This window comes from Aspergillus aculeatus, assembly GCF_001890905.1.
Source record: "Aspergillus aculeatus ATCC 16872 unplaced genomic scaffold ASPACscaffold_9, whole genome shotgun sequence".
Classification (NCBI taxonomy): Eukaryota; Fungi; Ascomycota; class Eurotiomycetes; order Eurotiales; family Aspergillaceae; genus Aspergillus; species Aspergillus aculeatus.
This window is the reverse complement of record NW_017962984.1, coordinates 502408-520731: the sequence shown is the minus strand read 5'-3', so window position 1 is coordinate 520731 and position 18324 is coordinate 502408. Positions and strand designations below refer to the sequence as shown.

The 18324-nt window shown below is 51.9% G+C and overlaps 6 protein-coding genes across 6 annotated transcripts; 4 read left to right on the top strand and 2 right to left on the bottom strand.

Annotated features, from left to right (window-relative positions):
• Nucleotides 1–548: 548 nt before the first annotated feature.
• ASPACDRAFT_43886 (uncharacterized protein) lies at nt 549–1454 on the top strand (the record flags this gene model as incomplete). Its single annotated transcript, XM_020201336.1, has 2 exons — nt 549–1053; nt 1168–1454. 2 exons carry the CDS (start codon nt 549–551, stop codon nt 1452–1454), a joined length of 792 nt encoding a protein of 263 aa, XP_020055562.1.
• A 447-nt stretch (nt 1455–1901) lies between these two features.
• ASPACDRAFT_29764 (cyclic nucleotide-binding domain-containing protein) lies at nt 1902–3143 on the bottom strand (the record flags this gene model as incomplete). The annotated part of the gene is made up of 1 exon (XM_020199661.1): nt 1902–3143. One exon carries the CDS (start codon nt 3141–3143, stop codon nt 1902–1904), a length of 1242 nt encoding a protein of 413 aa, XP_020055561.1.
• Nucleotides 3144–6643: 3500 nt separating this feature from the next.
• On the top strand, nt 6644–9025 carry ASPACDRAFT_43884 (carbohydrate-binding module family 48 protein; the record flags this gene model as incomplete). Its single annotated transcript, XM_020201335.1, has 3 exons — nt 6644–6666; nt 6876–7011; nt 7349–9025. The coding sequence occupies 3 exons, from the start codon at nt 6644–6646 to the stop codon at nt 9023–9025; spliced, it is 1836 nt and encodes a 611-aa protein (XP_020055560.1).
• A 3514-nt stretch (nt 9026–12539) lies between these two features.
• ASPACDRAFT_79127 (uncharacterized protein) lies at nt 12540–13330 on the top strand. The gene is made up of 2 exons (XM_020205326.1): nt 12540–12793; nt 12899–13330. Exons 1-2 carry the CDS (start codon nt 12585–12587, stop codon nt 13023–13025), a joined length of 336 nt encoding a protein of 111 aa, XP_020055559.1. The 5' UTR covers nt 12540–12584; the 3' UTR covers nt 13026–13330.
• ASPACDRAFT_1856787 (uncharacterized protein) lies at nt 13106–15554 on the bottom strand. Its single transcript, XM_020197507.1, has 7 exons — nt 15069–15554; nt 14587–15000; nt 14357–14533; nt 14259–14297; nt 13997–14205; nt 13787–13936; nt 13106–13710 (listed from the first exon to the last, which is right to left on the bottom strand). Exons 1-7 carry the CDS (start codon nt 15165–15167, stop codon nt 13398–13400), a joined length of 1401 nt encoding a protein of 466 aa, XP_020055558.1. The 5' UTR covers nt 15168–15554; the 3' UTR covers nt 13106–13397.
• A 691-nt stretch (nt 15555–16245) lies between these two features.
• ASPACDRAFT_1856786 (VIT1/CCC1 transporter family protein) lies at nt 16246–18099 on the top strand. The gene is made up of 2 exons (XM_020197506.1): nt 16246–17096; nt 17275–18099. The coding sequence occupies exons 1-2, from the start codon at nt 16726–16728 to the stop codon at nt 17810–17812; spliced, it is 909 nt and encodes a 302-aa protein (XP_020055557.1). The 5' UTR covers nt 16246–16725; the 3' UTR covers nt 17813–18099.
• The last annotated feature ends 225 nt before the right edge of the window (nt 18100–18324 follow it).

The window sequence follows — 18324 nt, the reverse complement described above, 5'->3', positions numbered from 1 at the left end:
CCATACGATCCCCTCACGGCACAGTACACGGAATTCCAATTCGCAACCACGGAACACTTGATTCAAAAATTCAATATACAACAGAGGCTCAAGAGTAGCAGATCAAAAAACATGCTAGGTAGGTATCAGTCTTCCAGATCAATACCTGCCTATCATCTCCAACCCGTCCAGCTTCCTGCCAGCACCCCAGATCTCCCCCTTCCGGGGTAGAACTGGAAGAAACAGCCTACCGCCTACTAACCATCCATACAGCAGAATCTGGACTATTTCCCCTCACGTCTCATCCATATCAGCATCCACTCCACCTGAATCACAGAGCACACCGTCCCTATCTACATATAATCACCTTCCAACCCCAAGCCCCTCCAAGTCAAATACCAGAGTCTGCTTCTTATATACAGTACATTTCAATCCCCATCCCTATCCCACAAGAACCGAACCAAAAAAGAAAACCAAGATGCCCAAAAAACCCCCACCACCGCCAACAACCACCTCCAAACCCAAACCCAAACCCAAAACCAAACAATCTCCCGCCACGATCCCCCCCAATGCATCACCAACCGCCCAAACAAGAATCCCCCTGGCCTCCTCTACCCCCATCCCCCAAGAACCCCTACTACCACCCCACCAAACCCACCCTCCACCTCCTCATCCCCAACCAAGCCTACATCATCCCGGAGTTCTTCCCGGCCCCGCTGTGCAAAACATACACCACCTTCCTCGCCTCCCTGCCGCTGGTGACCACGCCGAACAAACCCAAGAAAGGGGACGCGGTGCGCGTCAATGACCGCTTCCAGGTCCAGGATGACGGGTTCGCCGCGCAGTTGTGGGAGTATACCTGCCTCCAGCGGTGTGTGACGGGGAAGACGAATCCGGTCGAGGAGAGGTTGTATTCGTATGACGATGAAGACGAAGAGGGGGAGGGGACCGGTCAGATCGATCGGGAGGAGGATGATCTCAGCAAGAATGGGATGTGGGGTGGGGAGCCGTTGGGGTTGAATGGGAATATTCGGATTTATCGGTATACTAAGGGCCAGTTCTTTGATAAGCATTGTAAGTTCGATCTGTCTGCTTCTTGCTTTCTGTTGAGGCCGCCGGGGGGGTGGGGGCGGCATCAAATTGAAGGGACTGGTGATCAAGCGCATCTTAATTAATCTCGTCAACTAGACGATGATTCCAACACCCTTACTTTCAACACGCCAGGGCAACCGGCCAGGCCGGCTCGCACGACATGGACCCTGCTCATCTACTTGACGGCTTGTGAGGGCGGAGAGACTATCTTCTACCCAGAGCCCACGCGGAAGGACCGCAACCCCCAGCCGGTCTCGGTCAAGCCCGTGCCGGGTATGGCGCTGCTGCATCGGCATGGCGAGCATTGTATGCTGCATGAGGGGGCCGAGGTCCGGAGCGGGGAGAAGTGGGTGTTGCGGAGTGACCTGGTTGTTGCACGGTGAAACCACTTGTCTACCCATCACGACATTCGAGTCAGAGAGCTTCGAGAAAGTACTCTACCGGAAGTGCTCTACAGGCCTACCACGACTGACCCAAAGAATATGTATCCACCATTGTCAAAGACATATATTATGAACAAAGAAAACACCCGGACAGACACCGGACCACACCGGTGCGTCCACTATTAGACACATGAACAGGAGGTTGCATCTGTTTGAAAATCCCATAATGCCGTGGCAAAGAATAAGTAAAAGACCAATGTTTCGCCAATGAACCGGAGGGCAGCTTTTCTTCAACCCCATCTTGCATGTATCTCGGAACCCACATCTCTCCAGGCAGGTCCCAGGAAAAGCATCAAGTACATTGAACAGAAAGATAATAAAACATAACCCCACCCCATAGCACCTTCCCAGTTCGCGTATTCTCGTCTAAAAATGTTTGTATGCTAATCATGACTGGTTTGGCTTCGACTCGTACTCGGCCCGTCTCATAATATCCTCCACGGGACCCAGTAACCGCTTGAAGCCATCGCGACCCAGCCGAGCAACCTTGACCTCCGTGCGGGCAACAATGCTCGCAGCCCGAGGCTTGTCGTCCAGCAATGCCAGTTCACCGAAGTAATCACCACGCTTGTAGGATTTGACGACTCCGTCCAAGTCCTTCTTGAACGCATCGGCTTCACCAGCCTCAAGCAGGTAGAAGGCATCGCCTGGATCACCCTCGCTGATAATGGTCGACCCAGCGGGGTATTTGCTGGCGTCCAGCGCATCGGCAATCTTGGACCGTTCGTAGGGCTTGAGGCTGGACAGGAGAGGCACTTCTTCCAGGAAAGCCTCGTACATACGACGACGCTGGAAGGCCGAATCCATCAGAATGCGGCGGAAGGTGATGCGGTCCAGGGCCCAGAGGGTGCTCTTCGGATCCACGGAGACGACGGTTGCGGCACGAGGAGCATTGTACATGAGAGCCAGCTCTCCAAACGAGCCTCCAGGGCCAATGGTGCTGACTTTGTTGCCCATACCCTCGGCGCCTGGCTGCACAGAGCCCGAAGGGTGGATCAGAACGTCAAAGTGGCCGTCTTCAACGATGTAGAAATAGTCTCCCGCATCACCCTGCGAGATAACCTTGATGTCTTTGGCGGGGATGGGCTTTTCCACCAGCGCGTCGAGCACAGTCTTGAACTGATCGTCATCCAAGTGAGCGAAGAGGAAGTTGTTGCTGACGGCGGTCTTCAAGCGCGCGATTTGCTCATCTGATTTGGGGTGATGCGGCGGGGCCCAGCTGTCCGAGCCCGCTGAGGTTGGATTCAACGACTCTGCTGACACCGATGTCCTCCGTCCCAAGGCGTAGTTGTTGGGGAGACCAGGGTTGGGGACACCCGTCGGGCGGATGTCGCCTGGTGGGAATTCGTCGGCGGCCTCGTCCGCCTCGCGCGACCCATCGTCAAATGGGCTTCGGGTGTTGAAACGAATGGCACCACCGTCACCGAAACCACCGCCCGTGAACAAGCTGTTGCCGGTTGAGGATGAGGCAGCGGCGGGAGCATTGGCGGTGCGAAAAGTCGGATCGGTTGGTGACGTCACCTCGTACTCGTCCTCCTCCGAGATCTTGTGAAAAGTGGCGGGCTTGCTGTCGTCTTTTGTGCCCACGCGAAGGGGTTGATTACCCCCAGGAAAAGTGCTCTCGGCCATTCTCTGGAGGAAAGGGCTGGAGAAGGTGAAGTTCCGGCCTGTGTTAAGCGGGGAAATTGGACGCTCGGGCGACCACGACTGCAGCGGCCGCGATGGAGGGGAAGGACTCGTTTGAAGTAGATCGGGAGCTAAATTTGAGTCGACTGGTGGTAGAGAACAAGACGGATGTCGAGTTTTGGATGGAGAGGAAGGATATAGAAGAGGAGCGGTAGTCATGGGAATGGTGTAGGAAGGAAGATGGGGGAAAAGAAGGAAAGCTCAGAGAAAAGAGGAGGGGAGGGGGGCGTGGGAGGGGAACAGGGTAGCAGCAGGCTAGTAGCACACCAGCAGCAAAAGCAGCAGCAGCAGCAGATGGAGGGGGAAGAGCTGAGGAGGGGCGGGTAGGGAAACCGACCAGCCCGATCGCTGAATGAGAATCAAAGGGTGACGGATTGTGGTTGAGGTGGGGAAGACTTCAGCGGCACACCAAGGCCTTATTGGATATTCTGGCTTCGAAGCTCGGGAACCTTTCCAGATCGTTTGATCCTTTTGCGTTCGTTGGTTGGTTTGAAGTTGCAGCTTGCCGTGGAAGCTGATGCAAACCGCTTAAAGTTGAGAGATTATCGGATTCCACCCAAGGAGAAATAAGAGCTTGGCTTGGAAGGAGTAGGTATAATTTAGGATCTCCAGAGACACAATCGAAACAGTCTAGGAGTAGAACTGTGACAGTAAAGGATGACAGTGAGACGGAGGAGAGAATTAGAAAATTAGGTGTAGTAGTCGCAGTAAGTAAGTAGAAGTAGGAGGAAGTAAGAGTGAGTAGTGAAGTCACCAGCTGCAAGCTTTGGGAGGGGCACCACCGCTCAACTTAAATCAAGGGTCGCGTGGGAACTTGCCTGCCGGAGATGAACTAATTCTCTAGGTAATCAACTAACTAGTAGGAATTATTACCTACTAGAATTATCACCTAATGAGAAAAAAAAGGGGCAAATCTCAAGATGGTGTGTAGCGCGTTGTGGTGGTGGTGGTGGTGGTGCGTGTGTGTGGTGGTGCTACCGTCTACGTGATCTAGAGGGGTCGTTGCAGGAAAAAAAAGGGATCACCCAGAGAAAAAAGGAGGGAGGAAAAGACACGAAACCGCGGGAAGCAGCAGCAGCTCGCTCCATAATCATCTTCAGAATACCCTTCGTGCTCAGAGAGTATCTTCGTGGTGGTCTATCACCTGCTTCCTCTACCTCTTCCTCTTCCTCTGCATCGAACTCCCCAGCGTATCTGTATCTTCGTTTCTTTCCAAGAACTTTACCCACTGTGATGTCTATCAAACAGAGTGGAACTATCCGATGAACATATTGTCAGTGGACTCCTTATCCAGTCGAGCTAATGGCTTCCATTCTCCTTCTAGAACAATCCAACTCCTTAATCAATCGGGTCTCGCGACTAGTAGCCCGTTGATTCCGTCAATAGCGGAGGTGGCCGGGTCAATAGTCTACTCGAACGACCACAAGAGTGGTTAGAAAGAGGAGGGTTGGGTGGGGAAAGCCTTGCCTGTGACCTTCCTCTCCTGATCCGAATCTAAAATAAACCGAAACTCACGACGAAGAGAAAAAGGAGACGACGGGGCACCGCAAAAGATGGGAGGTCAATCATTCAGCCGGGAACGGAAATGGCGTCGAAGGTTCGATTTGGTGGCCAAGGGGCTTCCAGATTTCTTCTAGAAACATGGTAATTCGTTGCGCCACCAGAGGGCGGGGACAGCTTTGGCACAAGCAGGAGTTGGTGGGATCCAATTTGGAGGATGTTGTGCAATAATCGACTTGTGATCAACCCCAACCCATCCCTTTTTTTTTCGATTTTCTCCTTAATCAGGTGAAGGACACTTCCCAGTTCCCATTGACTTTCTTTTTTATCATCCACTGTACCCCATTCACTGCTTCCCCACCGATAGATAGAACTTCAACATGGTCAACTATGTCCTCCTCGACGTGCTGCTGGTGGCAAACTTGTTGTCGAAAACGGTGCTGGTTCCCTTCGGATGATCTGCTCGCTGAGGTCATAGCCTGACAAATCGATGCCATTCATTCAATTAGCCTTTGTTGACGTTTGCTCGGGACGGGCCCCTTTTCTGTATTTTGGGTCAATCGATGTCAAGATGCCATCATGAGGGGATTTTTTGAGATTTTGTCTTTCCAGTGTTGCTGCAAGGAAGTCTTTCCCTTCATCGCACAGCCATGAAGAAACCATGGATGGTGGATTATTGATTTTGGCCGGGCCCTCCTTCTCGAGTCCCTCCCATCCCATTCCTGACTGAGTTAGACTAGGCGCCGTCACCGTTTTATCTCATTCAGGATCGCCATTTTTGAGGGAATCATTTTTGGTTTAGTGTGAGAGTCCGTGCTTCCCTTCCCTCCCGAGTCCCGTGTACCATTGACAGAGTGCGATCATGATTCACTGCCTATGTGCATGTATAAGATACCTTCTACATACCTTCTACACACCTACACACCTACTCACCTACACTGTGCGCAGATTGCCTGCCTGCTTCAATTGAATTGATTGCGCGTTGGATTCTGGTTGCCCTGCAGAATCTGGTCACATCCAAGGAATTGGCTCTGGAATGAATGATGGTGGGGCCAAGGAGCTTGAGATTCTGGTGACCTTGATTCTCCGATAGGGATGCTCAGGGTGCTTCTATCCTTGGTTGTTGTTGTTGTTAAAGTTTTCCCATGAAAACTTTTGATCCCATACAACAGGTGAGAATTCGTGATCGGAATAATCATAATCGGCGGCGGCAGCGCCTTCCCATGCTTGTAACAAAGGTCCTGATGACTGATGAGACACGCCAGCTGTCAGCACGGGCACGCACAACTTTAGCTGAGTTGTACAGGCGAGGAGATTTGTTAAAGTGCCAGCCAGCACGCATCTAGAACCTGAAGGCGGTGATGGAATACGCGCCAACCACTCTTTGACCCTGCGATAGGGACCCGCCAGGTCCCTTGATGTGCTGTTTCCCCCTGGGTAAGGTCACCAATGAAATATACCCCAGTGATTAGTTTAGTTGTCTGTGCTTGGGTTTCAGTGGTTCGGTGTTCAGTGCTCAGTGGTTAATAATTATTGAAGTGTATGAGTGAGTGAGTGAGTGAGTGTTAAAATGAAGTGTGTGACTGCTGTTGTTGGGTTGTGGCCGCCACCCCGCTCGCTCCAGGCAATCAAGTCAAATCAATCCAATTCGAATTTCCCAGCCTCCTCAACATCGTCATTTTCTCTCCTCTCCTTCTTCTCTACCCTGTCTACGCCCGTACCTACATAGCAGAACCCCTTCGTGGCTACGCAGGAATTTCTCTTTGCCTTATTTACTCTATTGTGTATTCTTGTTTTATTCTCTGGTCTTTTTATGCCGCTTGACCAATATTGACCTGTCTGAAATATTTACCCCACTGGAAAACCCCGACAACCTACTATTTTTTCCGCATCCACTTCCTGGGCGCAATTTACCCCCCCAACCCTCATCTCCACTATAGAAGATGGGGACTTATACGTTTCGATGGTAAGTTATTCTTGACCTTACCTTGCGATCAAGAAAATCTCCTTTCTCCATTGCGAAGCCTGGGCCTCCAATGAGCATCTCTTGTGAAGGGTCTATGACAGGCTTTGCCCCGTGCTTCCTACTGCTATTATCCCCGACACTTTCCGGACCCGGCGCCACTGATTTGTGTTCGCTGACCGTTGCGGCCCCTCGCATGGGGATCAAACCAGGCCGTATAATGCAAACGAAGTGTATGTGACGGGGACATTCGATGACTGGGGCAAGACTGTCCGACTGGACCGCAATGGGGAGGTGTTCGAGAAGGAAGTTGAGCTCCCAGCCACAGAGGAGAAGATCCAGTATAAGGTGAGAACTTTTTTTCCTCCGCTCACTCTCTCTAGCTTTGCCATAAAAGCCCCTGCCCAACCTCTTTCCCCCCATTTTCCCATTTTCCTATTGTCCCATTACTCAAGACGGACTGTTCCTTCACCGGGCGGCGGAGGATTACGTGCTGGGCTGATCGTCCTTATCGAGGGACGGGTGATGACGCTCGGTGGGTTGCGCAGAGTCGCGCTGACGTCATGGCACGGCCGTCGAGCCCGTCCCGTCACTGTTTTCAAACTATAAGACTCGCACAATCGTTGGTTTGCGCCATCAGAAGATCCACTAACTGACTTTGTTTCTTTTATTCTCGTGATTAAAGTTCGTCGTCGACGGTATCTGGACCACTGATAATCGAGTCCCCGAAGAAGACGACGGCGACAATAACATCAACAACGTGCTCTACCCCGATCAAATCCAACAACCACCACTACAGAACGGCATGGCCGGTGTAACCCCCGATTCAACCACCGCTGCTCTGGCGGCTGGAGTGCCTAAGGAGTCCAGCAGCAAGACAAATGGCTATCACCCCACCATCTCGTCAGCAGCACCAGGCTCGACGACCGCCAAACTCGGCCAGGAAGTCCCATTGGAACAACGGGCTACTGTGCCAGGATCCTTTCCAATCACTCCCGGAAGCGAGGCTGAACAGTTCTCCGTGAATCCCATCCCTGCATCCAGTGGCATTGGCAACCCGATCAAGTTGGCTCCAGGTGAGAAGGTGCCTGACCCTAGCACTTTCAACCCCAACACCGTTCAGTCCACCGCACGTCTCGACAAGGGTGCGTATGAGCAAGGCGCCAGTCTTTCTCGGACTGAAGATTCGTTGCAAGATGGCAGTGCTTTCTCCCTTCCACCTGTAACGAAGAACACCATTCCTGAGTCAAGCTTGCCTATGGGCAGTGATGGCGCTCACGATGTCAGAGACCCCGGCTATACGATTCAGTCGGCTGCGCCCACGTCGACAACGGCGGCACTTGCTGCTGCAGTGCCTCTGGAGTCTCAGAAGCAGAAGCAGGCGACCGGTGGTTCCCCCTCCGAGGAGCTTCCAGGCGTGGTCAAGGAGTCCCTTGAGAAGGCCCATCAACATCCCGAATGGGCTGCCAACGAGGAGGTTGTCGAGGAGAAGAAGGAAGTGGAAGAAGAGCTTCAGCAGAAAATCAGCGTGAACAATTCTGTTGGCGCCCCAGCGCCTGCTCTGAGTGCCGCTACTGCGGAAACTGCTCCCCGTGCTACTGGTGCTGAGCCTACAAACCAGCACTCTAAGGCGAAGGGACCGGTCGATGGACCAGTGGTGACCACAGGTGTCGATTCTGCGAAGGCTCCAAAGGAATCTGGACCTGGCCCTATCCACGGTGCTTCTTCCTCTGTTCCTGCTGCCGGTGCTGTAGCCACCTCCAATCAACTGTCTCCTAAGATCTATGACCCAAGTGAGCCAATTGTTACCACAGGCGTCGATTCTGCGAAGACCCCGAAGCAGTCCGGCCCCGGCTCAGCCGAGGACTCTTCTGCCGCTGCCCCTACTGCAGGTGTGACTGGCTCCAGTGCCACCAAGACAGCAGACTCAGCCGTCGACGTCGGATCAACCTCTGCCGCTGGCGATGTTTCGGCTTCCGGCCCTACTGCTGGCGTCACGGGCTCCAGCGCGACTAAAACTGCCGATGACTTGGAGACCAACAAACCCTCAGAGCCCAAGCAGCTCGCCGAACCCAGTAAGTCCAACAAGGCCGACGTGACGTCTACTCCAAGTGCTGGTGCTACCGGCGCTAGCGCTACCAAGACGTCCGATACAACTCCGGCTACCGCCAACACCAACAAGGACGCATCTACGCCCGCTCAAAAGACCGATGCTCCTACCAGCACCAACAATACCACTACTCCCGCCAACAAGACCACCAACAACGCTGCAGCTGGCGCAGTTGCCAATTCCAACAAGGAAGAGCCGAAGAAAAAGAAGAAGGGATTCTTCTCCCGCCTCAAGGAGAAGTTGAAGCATTGAATACATTAATTAATGACTGAGCGAATCAACCTATGGATGGGTTGATTTTTAACTAATGGTGTATACTGGGTGGAAGATTTCTATTTTCGTTCTTCATGCTTCTGTGATTATCGTCTGGATACCTTTTGTGTTGTGTGATTTTCCTTCCATTCGTTCGCTGCCTTAGGTACTTTAGGTAGGCTGATGGTTACGTATCACGAATCAATTCTATAATTTATGCTGTAATGAACATTCCTTACCTTCACTCAGTGTAGTCCTATATATGAAATTTATCGTAGGCTTGCTGCTCAATTGAATATATTATTTATTATGATTGACATCGCCCATCCACTTCTATCATGAACCCCTCCAACCAACCTCAGTCCTGAGTACACCATGATACCTATATCGGTATGGCATTACTAACAATCCCATTCACCTTGACCGGATACCCCAGCACACTGAATTGAACCGATTAGCCCATCATCCTCTTCCCTCGGAGAGTTCGTTACAATAGAAGAGGCACATACTCCTTCCCCGTCTTCGTCAAACAACACCCGCAGAAGATCGATGCCGGGTAGCAGATCACCTATATTGGAGCTTAATTAGAATCTCAATGCGTGCCCTCCCCATCGACTGACTCTCTTCAGATACTGATAGAACCAAAACGACGACGCGAAAAAGAGAGGTGAACATACAGCAGCTACAACCGTACAGATAAATCCTAAGCCCGCGGAACAGGATCAATCAAGTCAGCGATACTGAGCCAGACACCGCCGAATTGGTTTTCTGGGCCAGGAAAGATATACCTAAGGTTGGACCGACGACTTTACAGCGGCAGGGGTTCTGATCGGTGCCGCATTGGAAGCAGATCGGGAGGATGGGGAAGAAGGGGACGTCGCACATTTTTCGTTGTCTTTATCTTTTGTGTCTGGTGTGGGAAGGAGAGGGGTGGTGGGAGAGATGGGGATGAGGAAAAGAGGTGGATTGAGTGAGGTTGCGCTGGATGGGGATGGGGATGCGCTTAGTCGTAGTAATTATTTCTTGTGCTAACTGTGTACATTACGGTACTGTACCTGATTGATGCCTGGTGCACTTTGCAACCTGTGCAAGTTCTAGTTTAGTTAGCCTTGCTTGTGGTGATGTGTTGCTGTGTGTTGCTGCTGCTGCTGTGTGGTGTGGTCGTGGTGGTGAGGTAATGCGGAAAGCATGATTCATTATGACGACAGTCTGGGGTTGTTGCATTGAAATCATGGAAATTGAGGTAGCATTGGGTGTATCACCGGTTGATTTTGATTTTTATGTGACGATCAAGCTGTATTTAGTTGGAATTTATCCGATTTCGCAGGGTTGGTGTTGAAGAATCGTATTTGTGGTGCTTAGGAGTGGTGGTTGTTGCTCTCCCCGCTAGTCAAGGATGTTATTTCCTGGAGATGGCCGAATTGTACCTTACTGTACCTTGCATGCCCATCCTTCGGGACAATCCGATTGCTAGTCGCAAGTGTGTCTATTTATTTTTAAAATCAGATGTCGTTCTTATGAGTCTTTAGACCTTGTTGTAGATGAATGTGTACATACAATGTATAGTATGTATACACACGAGCTGGGACTCCGTCCTGGACCGTCAACACTATATAGTTAGTAGTTCAACTCCGTACATGCCAAAAAAACCCGCATTCGCCTGCGAGCCATATCAACAACCCTAACACCTCTCAGGGTCCAAGTTGACATGCTAGCATGTCGCATATAGGCGCAAGCCACACCCCGCAAAATCGTCTCCCATAGAATCATATCAGCCCCCCTCCTCGGAACCACCAGGCACAGCTCCGCGCAGCCGGCTCAACCCCAACAGAACCACTCTTCACGCAAGCTGTGGAGGATCTAGTAGATAGCGAGGAAGTGATGCTTAGCATCTGAGCAGGTATTCTGGTCTTGCGGGGGCTACTGGTGACTCTCTCTCTCTCTTACTCGAATCACAAGCGAAAAAGCGTAGTTTACATCAGGCGAAGTAGCGATCCAGTCGACCGCATGCTTCGCCCAATCCAACACGGTTGCTCGAACTACGCACTAAATTATACCTAAACGGAGAACATGGCAATCGAGGCCTCGTGAGTCTTTAGGATGGATTTTGTTCAGACGGTATTCGGCCGTGATGCCCACGCCGCCTGGAGATCGCAGATCTTGCTTCTATGTGCCACCGGTGGGGATATAGATCGTATGTAGATATCCGACATCATGGACATGAAACTCACCAGATGTCAATATGTCGTGAAGCTCAGTTGCAAGATCTGACACCGTCCTTATTCTGATGCGGCGTTTAGCATATTATCAATCAATCGATGCTAGCTCATGTATTAATCGATAGGCGAGATCAGGTAGGTATTGATGCAATCCATGAGACGTCGCTGCGTAATCCGACTTGCAATCTCAAGCTTTTGTAGACTGTATCTGGACCGGTGCAATGTGCACAAATGATACTCGTGCCAGCACACAGAACAACAAGCAGTTCTAGCAAAGCAGCCATGGAGTTTGTGCAGCAGTCTATGCATAGATTCCAGTCATTGATAAAACAGTTACCGTGTCTGGACTGCACAAGGGAGGGAGAACAGGCCGAAACGGATAATTCCAGTCAATAGACAAGACCTCCATGCCACAAAGCAGGCAACAAACAATCCACACAGATACAATGTCCAAGTCAGCCCCCTCACCGAGGTCACATAAAATTAGCCGTTTGGCCCCCTCCCTCCCTTCCCCTCAATCAACCCGCGGACAGGACAAGTAGTAAGCAACGAACCGAACCAGTCACTCCGCCTCTTTCCCAATTATTACTTCAGTAAAAGAGATTGTGCAACATCCAACATACCAAAAATAACCACAATAGCTTTCCCACCTATTCCAGAATGAACTGCGCCTTGCACCTGTAGAGAAAGAAAAAAAAAATGAAGCCCGAAATCCAGGCACCAGAATTTCCCCAGCGCTTGGCGCGAGGCTTGGCAGCGACCGGTGGTTGGCCCTACAGGGCGCATATTATTTGGGACAGAATTGGAGGCAAGAACCGGAGGTGCAGTTCCCCATGCATTTTTTCATGTGTATATAAAGGATTACACGGGGGTCCATTTTTCTCCAACGCACAGTTTTTCATATTCTCCCACTCTATTCGAGACATACTTCTCCCGAGTACGAAGTACTGTACCTTGATAGCTAACGATCCCACCCACTCCTCCAACGGCTAGACCTACCGAGACGAACCGGTTGATCGGCCTAACAAAGAACAAAGTGATTGGGGATCGATTATTACATCACTCATCACCCATCCACCCAATTCCGCGATCGCAAAACCAGCCAGCCCTACGCATTTCTCTCTCCTCTCACCAACAGTCGACATCTTACGCTGCATAACACCGTTACTGGCCAGAGTACATCAGTACATCCATCCATCCATCCATATTTGATCGTCATTCAACAAATCAAAACCCCCTCACTCACCAGGGGAAAGAATCCCATCATCCACGCGATCGGACCCCTCACATCACACCGCAATCCAGCCCGCCCGCCCTTCCCAAAAAAACAAAAACAAAAAATGACCGCCCGCCTCACCCCCCTCTTCATCCTCCTGGGCGTCCTCCTCGTCCTCGCCGGCATCGGTTACGTCGCCTACTCCATCGTCCAGGACGTCTCGCGCCACACGCGCTCCAAGATGGAAGGCAAGAACGTCCTGTTCACCCGCGAGGGGATGAAGGTGGGCGTCCGCGAGGTCAAGGACGAGGAGTATGTGGATCGGAGTCAGAGGTTTGTTCTTTCCTTTCTCCCCCTTCGAACCACCCGGATAGCGTGGTTTCTTTTCTCAGAAGAATCCCGTGGCTAACGAGCTCTTGGTGGCGGCGGCGGCGGCAGTATCCTCGTCAACATGTGGAATCACACCTCGTTCCCCGCGTACAAGAGTCGGTTCTGGGATATGACCAAGCCTACGAATTGGGGGCAGGAGAGTCAGACTGCTGCTGAGAGTAGTAAGCGGAAGTGACGGGCGAGGCGGATGAGGGGTTGGAGGGAGCAGCAGCAGCAGCAGCAGCAGCAGCAGCAAGAAAAGAAGAGGTGTCGTGCTTTTTTGAGCGAGCAATACCACGAACGAACAAAAGCATCGCGCTTTGTACTGTACTCTAACATGGGGTATGCTTTGCTTTACCTTGCCTTGTATTAGGGAAGGTGGATGATGTATGCATTATGCTGACCATTGCTACCCTTTCTTTCCCGAAAGGAGGGCGAGGGCGTTAACGAGATATGATCGTCATAATGAACCGAGTCAAAGATAACATGAATATTTACTTGATATTAGCTCTAAACCTCATTCATACCCGCCGTGTAGTCTTTTTGGCCGTCATCCTGCTGCTCGTATTTACATATTCTCATAGTAGTCGTAATCCTGGTTCAACTTGTAGAACGGGTCCGGCTTGGGTTCGTTGCTGCCCCCGTACCAGGTCGGCGTCGTCAGCTTCTCCGGGGTATCCTCCCGCTTGGTGTTGGTGAAGAGGTACTCGAAGGTCTTGGCCCACTGCACCCGGTTGTTGAGCCCGTCCAGGTTCCACAGCTCCTGCAGGAAGTGCAGGATCGAGGTGTGGGTGTACGCCGAGTTGTTGGCGTAGCTCGTCCCTTGGTCGTGGATCAGGTGGTTGGCGGGGACCCAGGGGGAGATGAGGAACGCGGGGACACTGTCGTTGTTCCTCCGAGTTAGCCATCGCACAATAGTATCGATTGATGAAGGAGGACTGTAAGAGGTGGGCTTACCGGACACCCAATCGAGTGTAATCGTAGGTCACGTTGTGGCCGTCCGACACGCCGGAGAAAGTAATGCCATCCTCGGGCTGGGGAATATTGACCGGGGTGGGGACGTGGTCGGCGAAACCACCGTGTTCGTCGAAGTTGAGGACAATCAGACTAGATCGAATCGTCGCTGTCAGTGCTGGGAAGGCCATGGGAGACAATCGGGGTCCTTACACATTGTCCCAGTACTTCGACCTGCGCACCGCATCGTACAGATGCTTGATCAGCTGCTCGCCCGAGGCCATGTTGCTGGTCGGGTGCATGGAGTCGATGGTGCAGCACTCCGGATTGTAGTAGGAGAACTGCGGGAGAGTGCCCTCCTCAAGGTCACGGTAGAACTGGTCGGAGTGAACCAGGCGGTCCATGGCATTGTCTTGCACCCACTAGAGAGCGGTAAGTAGGCGAATTTGGAGTGACTGCGGGAAAATAGCATTACCTTGTACATGAAAGCATCGACAATGTCGGTCTCATAGTACTGGAAGAAGACATAAGCTTAGTTGATGTCCATGTACGCATCGGACGGTTATAGCTCACGTTCTTCCATGTGATGTTCTTCTGACTGAGCGACTCGAAGATCGAGGTGGCACACGTGGTACCCGTGTAGTTGGCATACCATCCAGCAGATTGGTAAGTGTTATCCACCATACCACAGGTGGAGCCCGAAGTAGCAAACTGACGGTTGGGGTTGGTAGGGCCGGGATGCTCCGCGTGCTGTTGCCCGTTTAGTACATCTAGACAGGCAAGACGCTTTGCAGAAGACTCACATAGCTATCCCAGAAGGCGAAGTTCTGGGCAACTTCCGCCAGAGTCGCCGTTTTCTTCTGGTCGTACGCCTTGATAACGAAGCTGGATTCACCGGGCGTAGCACTGTACTTCTCCGACTGACGCTCGATGAATCCACCCATGTTGGGAACATCATCCTTGGTGACGTTCCACTTGCGGAAGATCTCGTAGGTGACGCCCGCGAAATTGTGGTCCGGGTCAGTCAGGGGTACCTCGGTCTCAAATGGGGCCGCGCAGACGTTCAGAGGTTCACCCCAGACCGTCCAGTTGGGGTTCGTGTACTCGTTGCAGTAGTCGATGTTGCGCAAGTTGTCAATGTCCGGGTGAAAGTCCCAGTAGCCCGCAATGTTGTCGAAGGAGTGGTTCTCCAACATCAGATAGATAACATGTTTGATCTGTCCCCCAAGTCAATCAGATGGCTGCAGGAGACGCAGGAAAACCGGGAGCGAAGGTCAAAACCTACATTGGAGCGAACTTGATCCCACTGTGCACTGTTCCGCCTGTGGGGAACCGCGGTGGCCAGAGTAGCCAAAGCTGAGATCGTAGCCACGCTCAACTTCATCTTTGCTTGCGTCCAATGTCTACGCTGCTCTTCGCCCAGCTTCGTTCTTGCTCTTCAGATTCCAGTTCCTATCTTTTCCGGCCAGGGGGAGCAGAGAGATGCGATATTTATCTTCTTTCTCGCCCCTCTTCTCCCCTCACCACCCCCTAACTTCCCACGAGGCAAAAAGTAGCAGCGCATGCCGGCTGCTTCGGCACACACCGACATCCTGCGGAGATAGGCAGGTCCACACGCGACATTAGTCGAGTAAGTCGTGCCGGTTTGTCCCAGGAACAGGATTTTTCCCTCTCTTTCTTTTCAGTTGTGATGATTGCTGAGAATGACCATGGCCAATGGCACGGGACAATGGACTGCACGCTGTGGAGTTAATTGCTAGCTCGCGTGAGACAGTCCACATTCAGCAGCTAGAATGAGGAGATAGATAGGTATGGCCCGGATGCGCTCCGCTGCAGTTGGAGAATGAGGGGAGATGGCCGTGAGGGTCGACACAGGCGTGGGAAAGAACAGAACTGTGCAGTTGGAGGTCGCGATTGCGAGATGTGCACCAGCTGCTCGATTGATTGGTCTCGACCACGGGAGGAGAAGACTGGGAGGACGACTCTAGCCCGGTTCAAGGGGACGGCTAGATAGTACAATGCCCCGCTTGCAAGGAACGGACGGGTTGAAGAGGGTCAAGAATGTGCGTGCTTAGTGGTAGTATTACAGCAATTGGTCCTCTGCAGCGCGCATCGCGGGCAGCGTGATTGCAGCGTGCTTGTTTATTGCATTAGAACTGCATGCGACTTGACTCGACGGATGAGTGGATGTGGTCTAGAAGAGTGCAGTGGAAGAAGTGCACCTGTGGGTAGCGAATCCTTTAGTAGATCCACTTTAGACCGTCGATTAGGAAATAGCCGAGTGTGATAGGCTAGAGTGGTCCAAGCTTCAGGTACTCCGCAGCTCCAGTGGGTCGAAGGCTGCATTGTCCCGGGGGTCGAGGCCAATCAGAACTGCACGTGCCATCCCCGCGACTGCAGATGACCGCCAGACCGTGAGGCACGTTGTCCCTCATTCTCCTTCAATAGGCCTTCTCATACCGGCACATGGCCGCCGATAACCAGGCACCTTGCCTACTACAGATGCTCGCTGAATGTGAGTGGAAGATGAGCATGAAAATGGGCACGAGGGGTATTCCACCTTCAGCTTGTTAGACATGCTCTCTTCCCCTCAGCTTGGACTGACGCCTGTCGCTCAAACCATATCTATGACCGACGGGCCCCGGCCAAACGTCTAATCTCGCTAGAGCTCACTCTGATCCATAGGATATTGCATTGCATTGCCTTGATTTACTCCCTATCGCTCACTTTTCGGAGCTGGACCACAAAAGTTTCCTTTTCTTCGTCTCTTGCCCACCTTCCAAGTTCAGCAAAGACCCGTCGTGCGACTATCCTCTCCCTGTGGATATATTAATACCGACCTCGGTCACACCGGCTACAATCTATCACATCAGATCTCCAGCATTGATTCAATTCGAAGCGGACTTTCTCTTCCCTCAGACAGACGCACACACACAGCAAAAATGTCTATCTCCTCCATCAAAGGCTTGCTATCCAGCTACTCCCCCGTCTCTGAATTCTCCCCAGAGCATGATCTGGAAAAAGAATACCCTCTTTCCCTGCGACACGAAAGCGATAGCGAGTCCACAGCCGGCTCAAGCAGCTCAGTATGTCGGGAAGGAGCGGAGAAGAAAGAGTCCAAACTCATCGACGGACGCATCGTCTCCGACGCCATTATCGGTCTCTCCGACGGCATGACGGTGCCATTCGCCCTCACCGCCGGTTTATCAGCGCTGGGTGACACTAAGGTGGTCGTTTTTGGAGGCATGGCCGAGCTCATTGCAGGCGCTATCTCCATGGGGCTGGGCGGTTACTTGGGTGCAAAGAGTGAGGAGTAAGTAATGTACCCACTTTTTCTTTTTGGTGATTTACTTCCCGTCAATGTGTGAGGGGGCGAAAGGAGCGGGGAGGAGGCGATTGAAGCGGGGTTCGATGTGCATCGAAAAGATAAGACCACCACAAAAAAAAGCATCAAGCTAACATTTAGGTCTTTCCCTTTTTCTTCTTGACAGGGAGTCTTATCGCGCAACATTGAAAGAGACCAAACAAGAAATCCAGAATGACCCCGCCTCAGTGACTGACACCATTGCCGATGTCTTTGCGCCTTATGACCTCCCTTCCGAATTGGTGGTGGAGCTCACGCGACACCTCTCCACCTCCCCCATGCTCCCTTCCTTTCTCATGAATTTCCATCATACCGTCCAGGAGCCGTCGGGATCGCGGGCCTGGGTGTGTGCCCTAACCATTGCCTTGGGGTACTTCATCGGCGGCTTTGTGCCGCTCCTCCCGTACTTCTTTGTCGGACCCCATGGCGCCTTCTATGCCCTACAGTGGTCGATCGCCACGATGGTGGTCGCATTGTTCCTGTTCGGATACGGCAAGACGTGCTTTGTGAGTGGGTGGAAGGGATCCAGGAACATTCGGCGAGGACTTATCGGAGGCTTGCAGATGGTTCTGGTTGGAGGAGTCGCGGCCGGGTCAGCGATGGGACTGGTGAAGGGGTTCCAGATGCTGGCAGACGCTCATCAGGGACAACATGATCACCAATGATTCCTCTCTCTTTCTGTTGGCGTTATAATTCTGTCTTTTTTTCCTTGGGCGTTCAAGCGGGCTACAAAATGGGCGAATTTCAACATGCATTGGATGATGATACCGGGTTATGGCTGACTGACTGTAGATTTCATAGATGGGTTATGGCATTGGTCAGCATGGACTTTGATAGTAGAATGAGTACACCGAGTACATAGCTCTTGTGATTAGAATGAATAAATAAAGGAGTTTGACAATTCTGGTCAAATATCGCATGCCCAAGTGCAATGTAAGCCTGCACTAGTATAGCTTGCAAGGCATCGAGTAACAAAAAAAAGGCAATGCACCGTACCTGAAACAAATAGCCCTCTGGTAGAAATGAAGCCTCCAACCTGTTCCACATTATTCCACAATACAATACTCGCTCACAGAATTCTCAGTGACCACCTAGGTACTGTACTGTACACAATCGCATAACTCCGACGAACCACCCGGGTGCCCATCCTCCACCCCCCAAATCATGCACAGCCCAA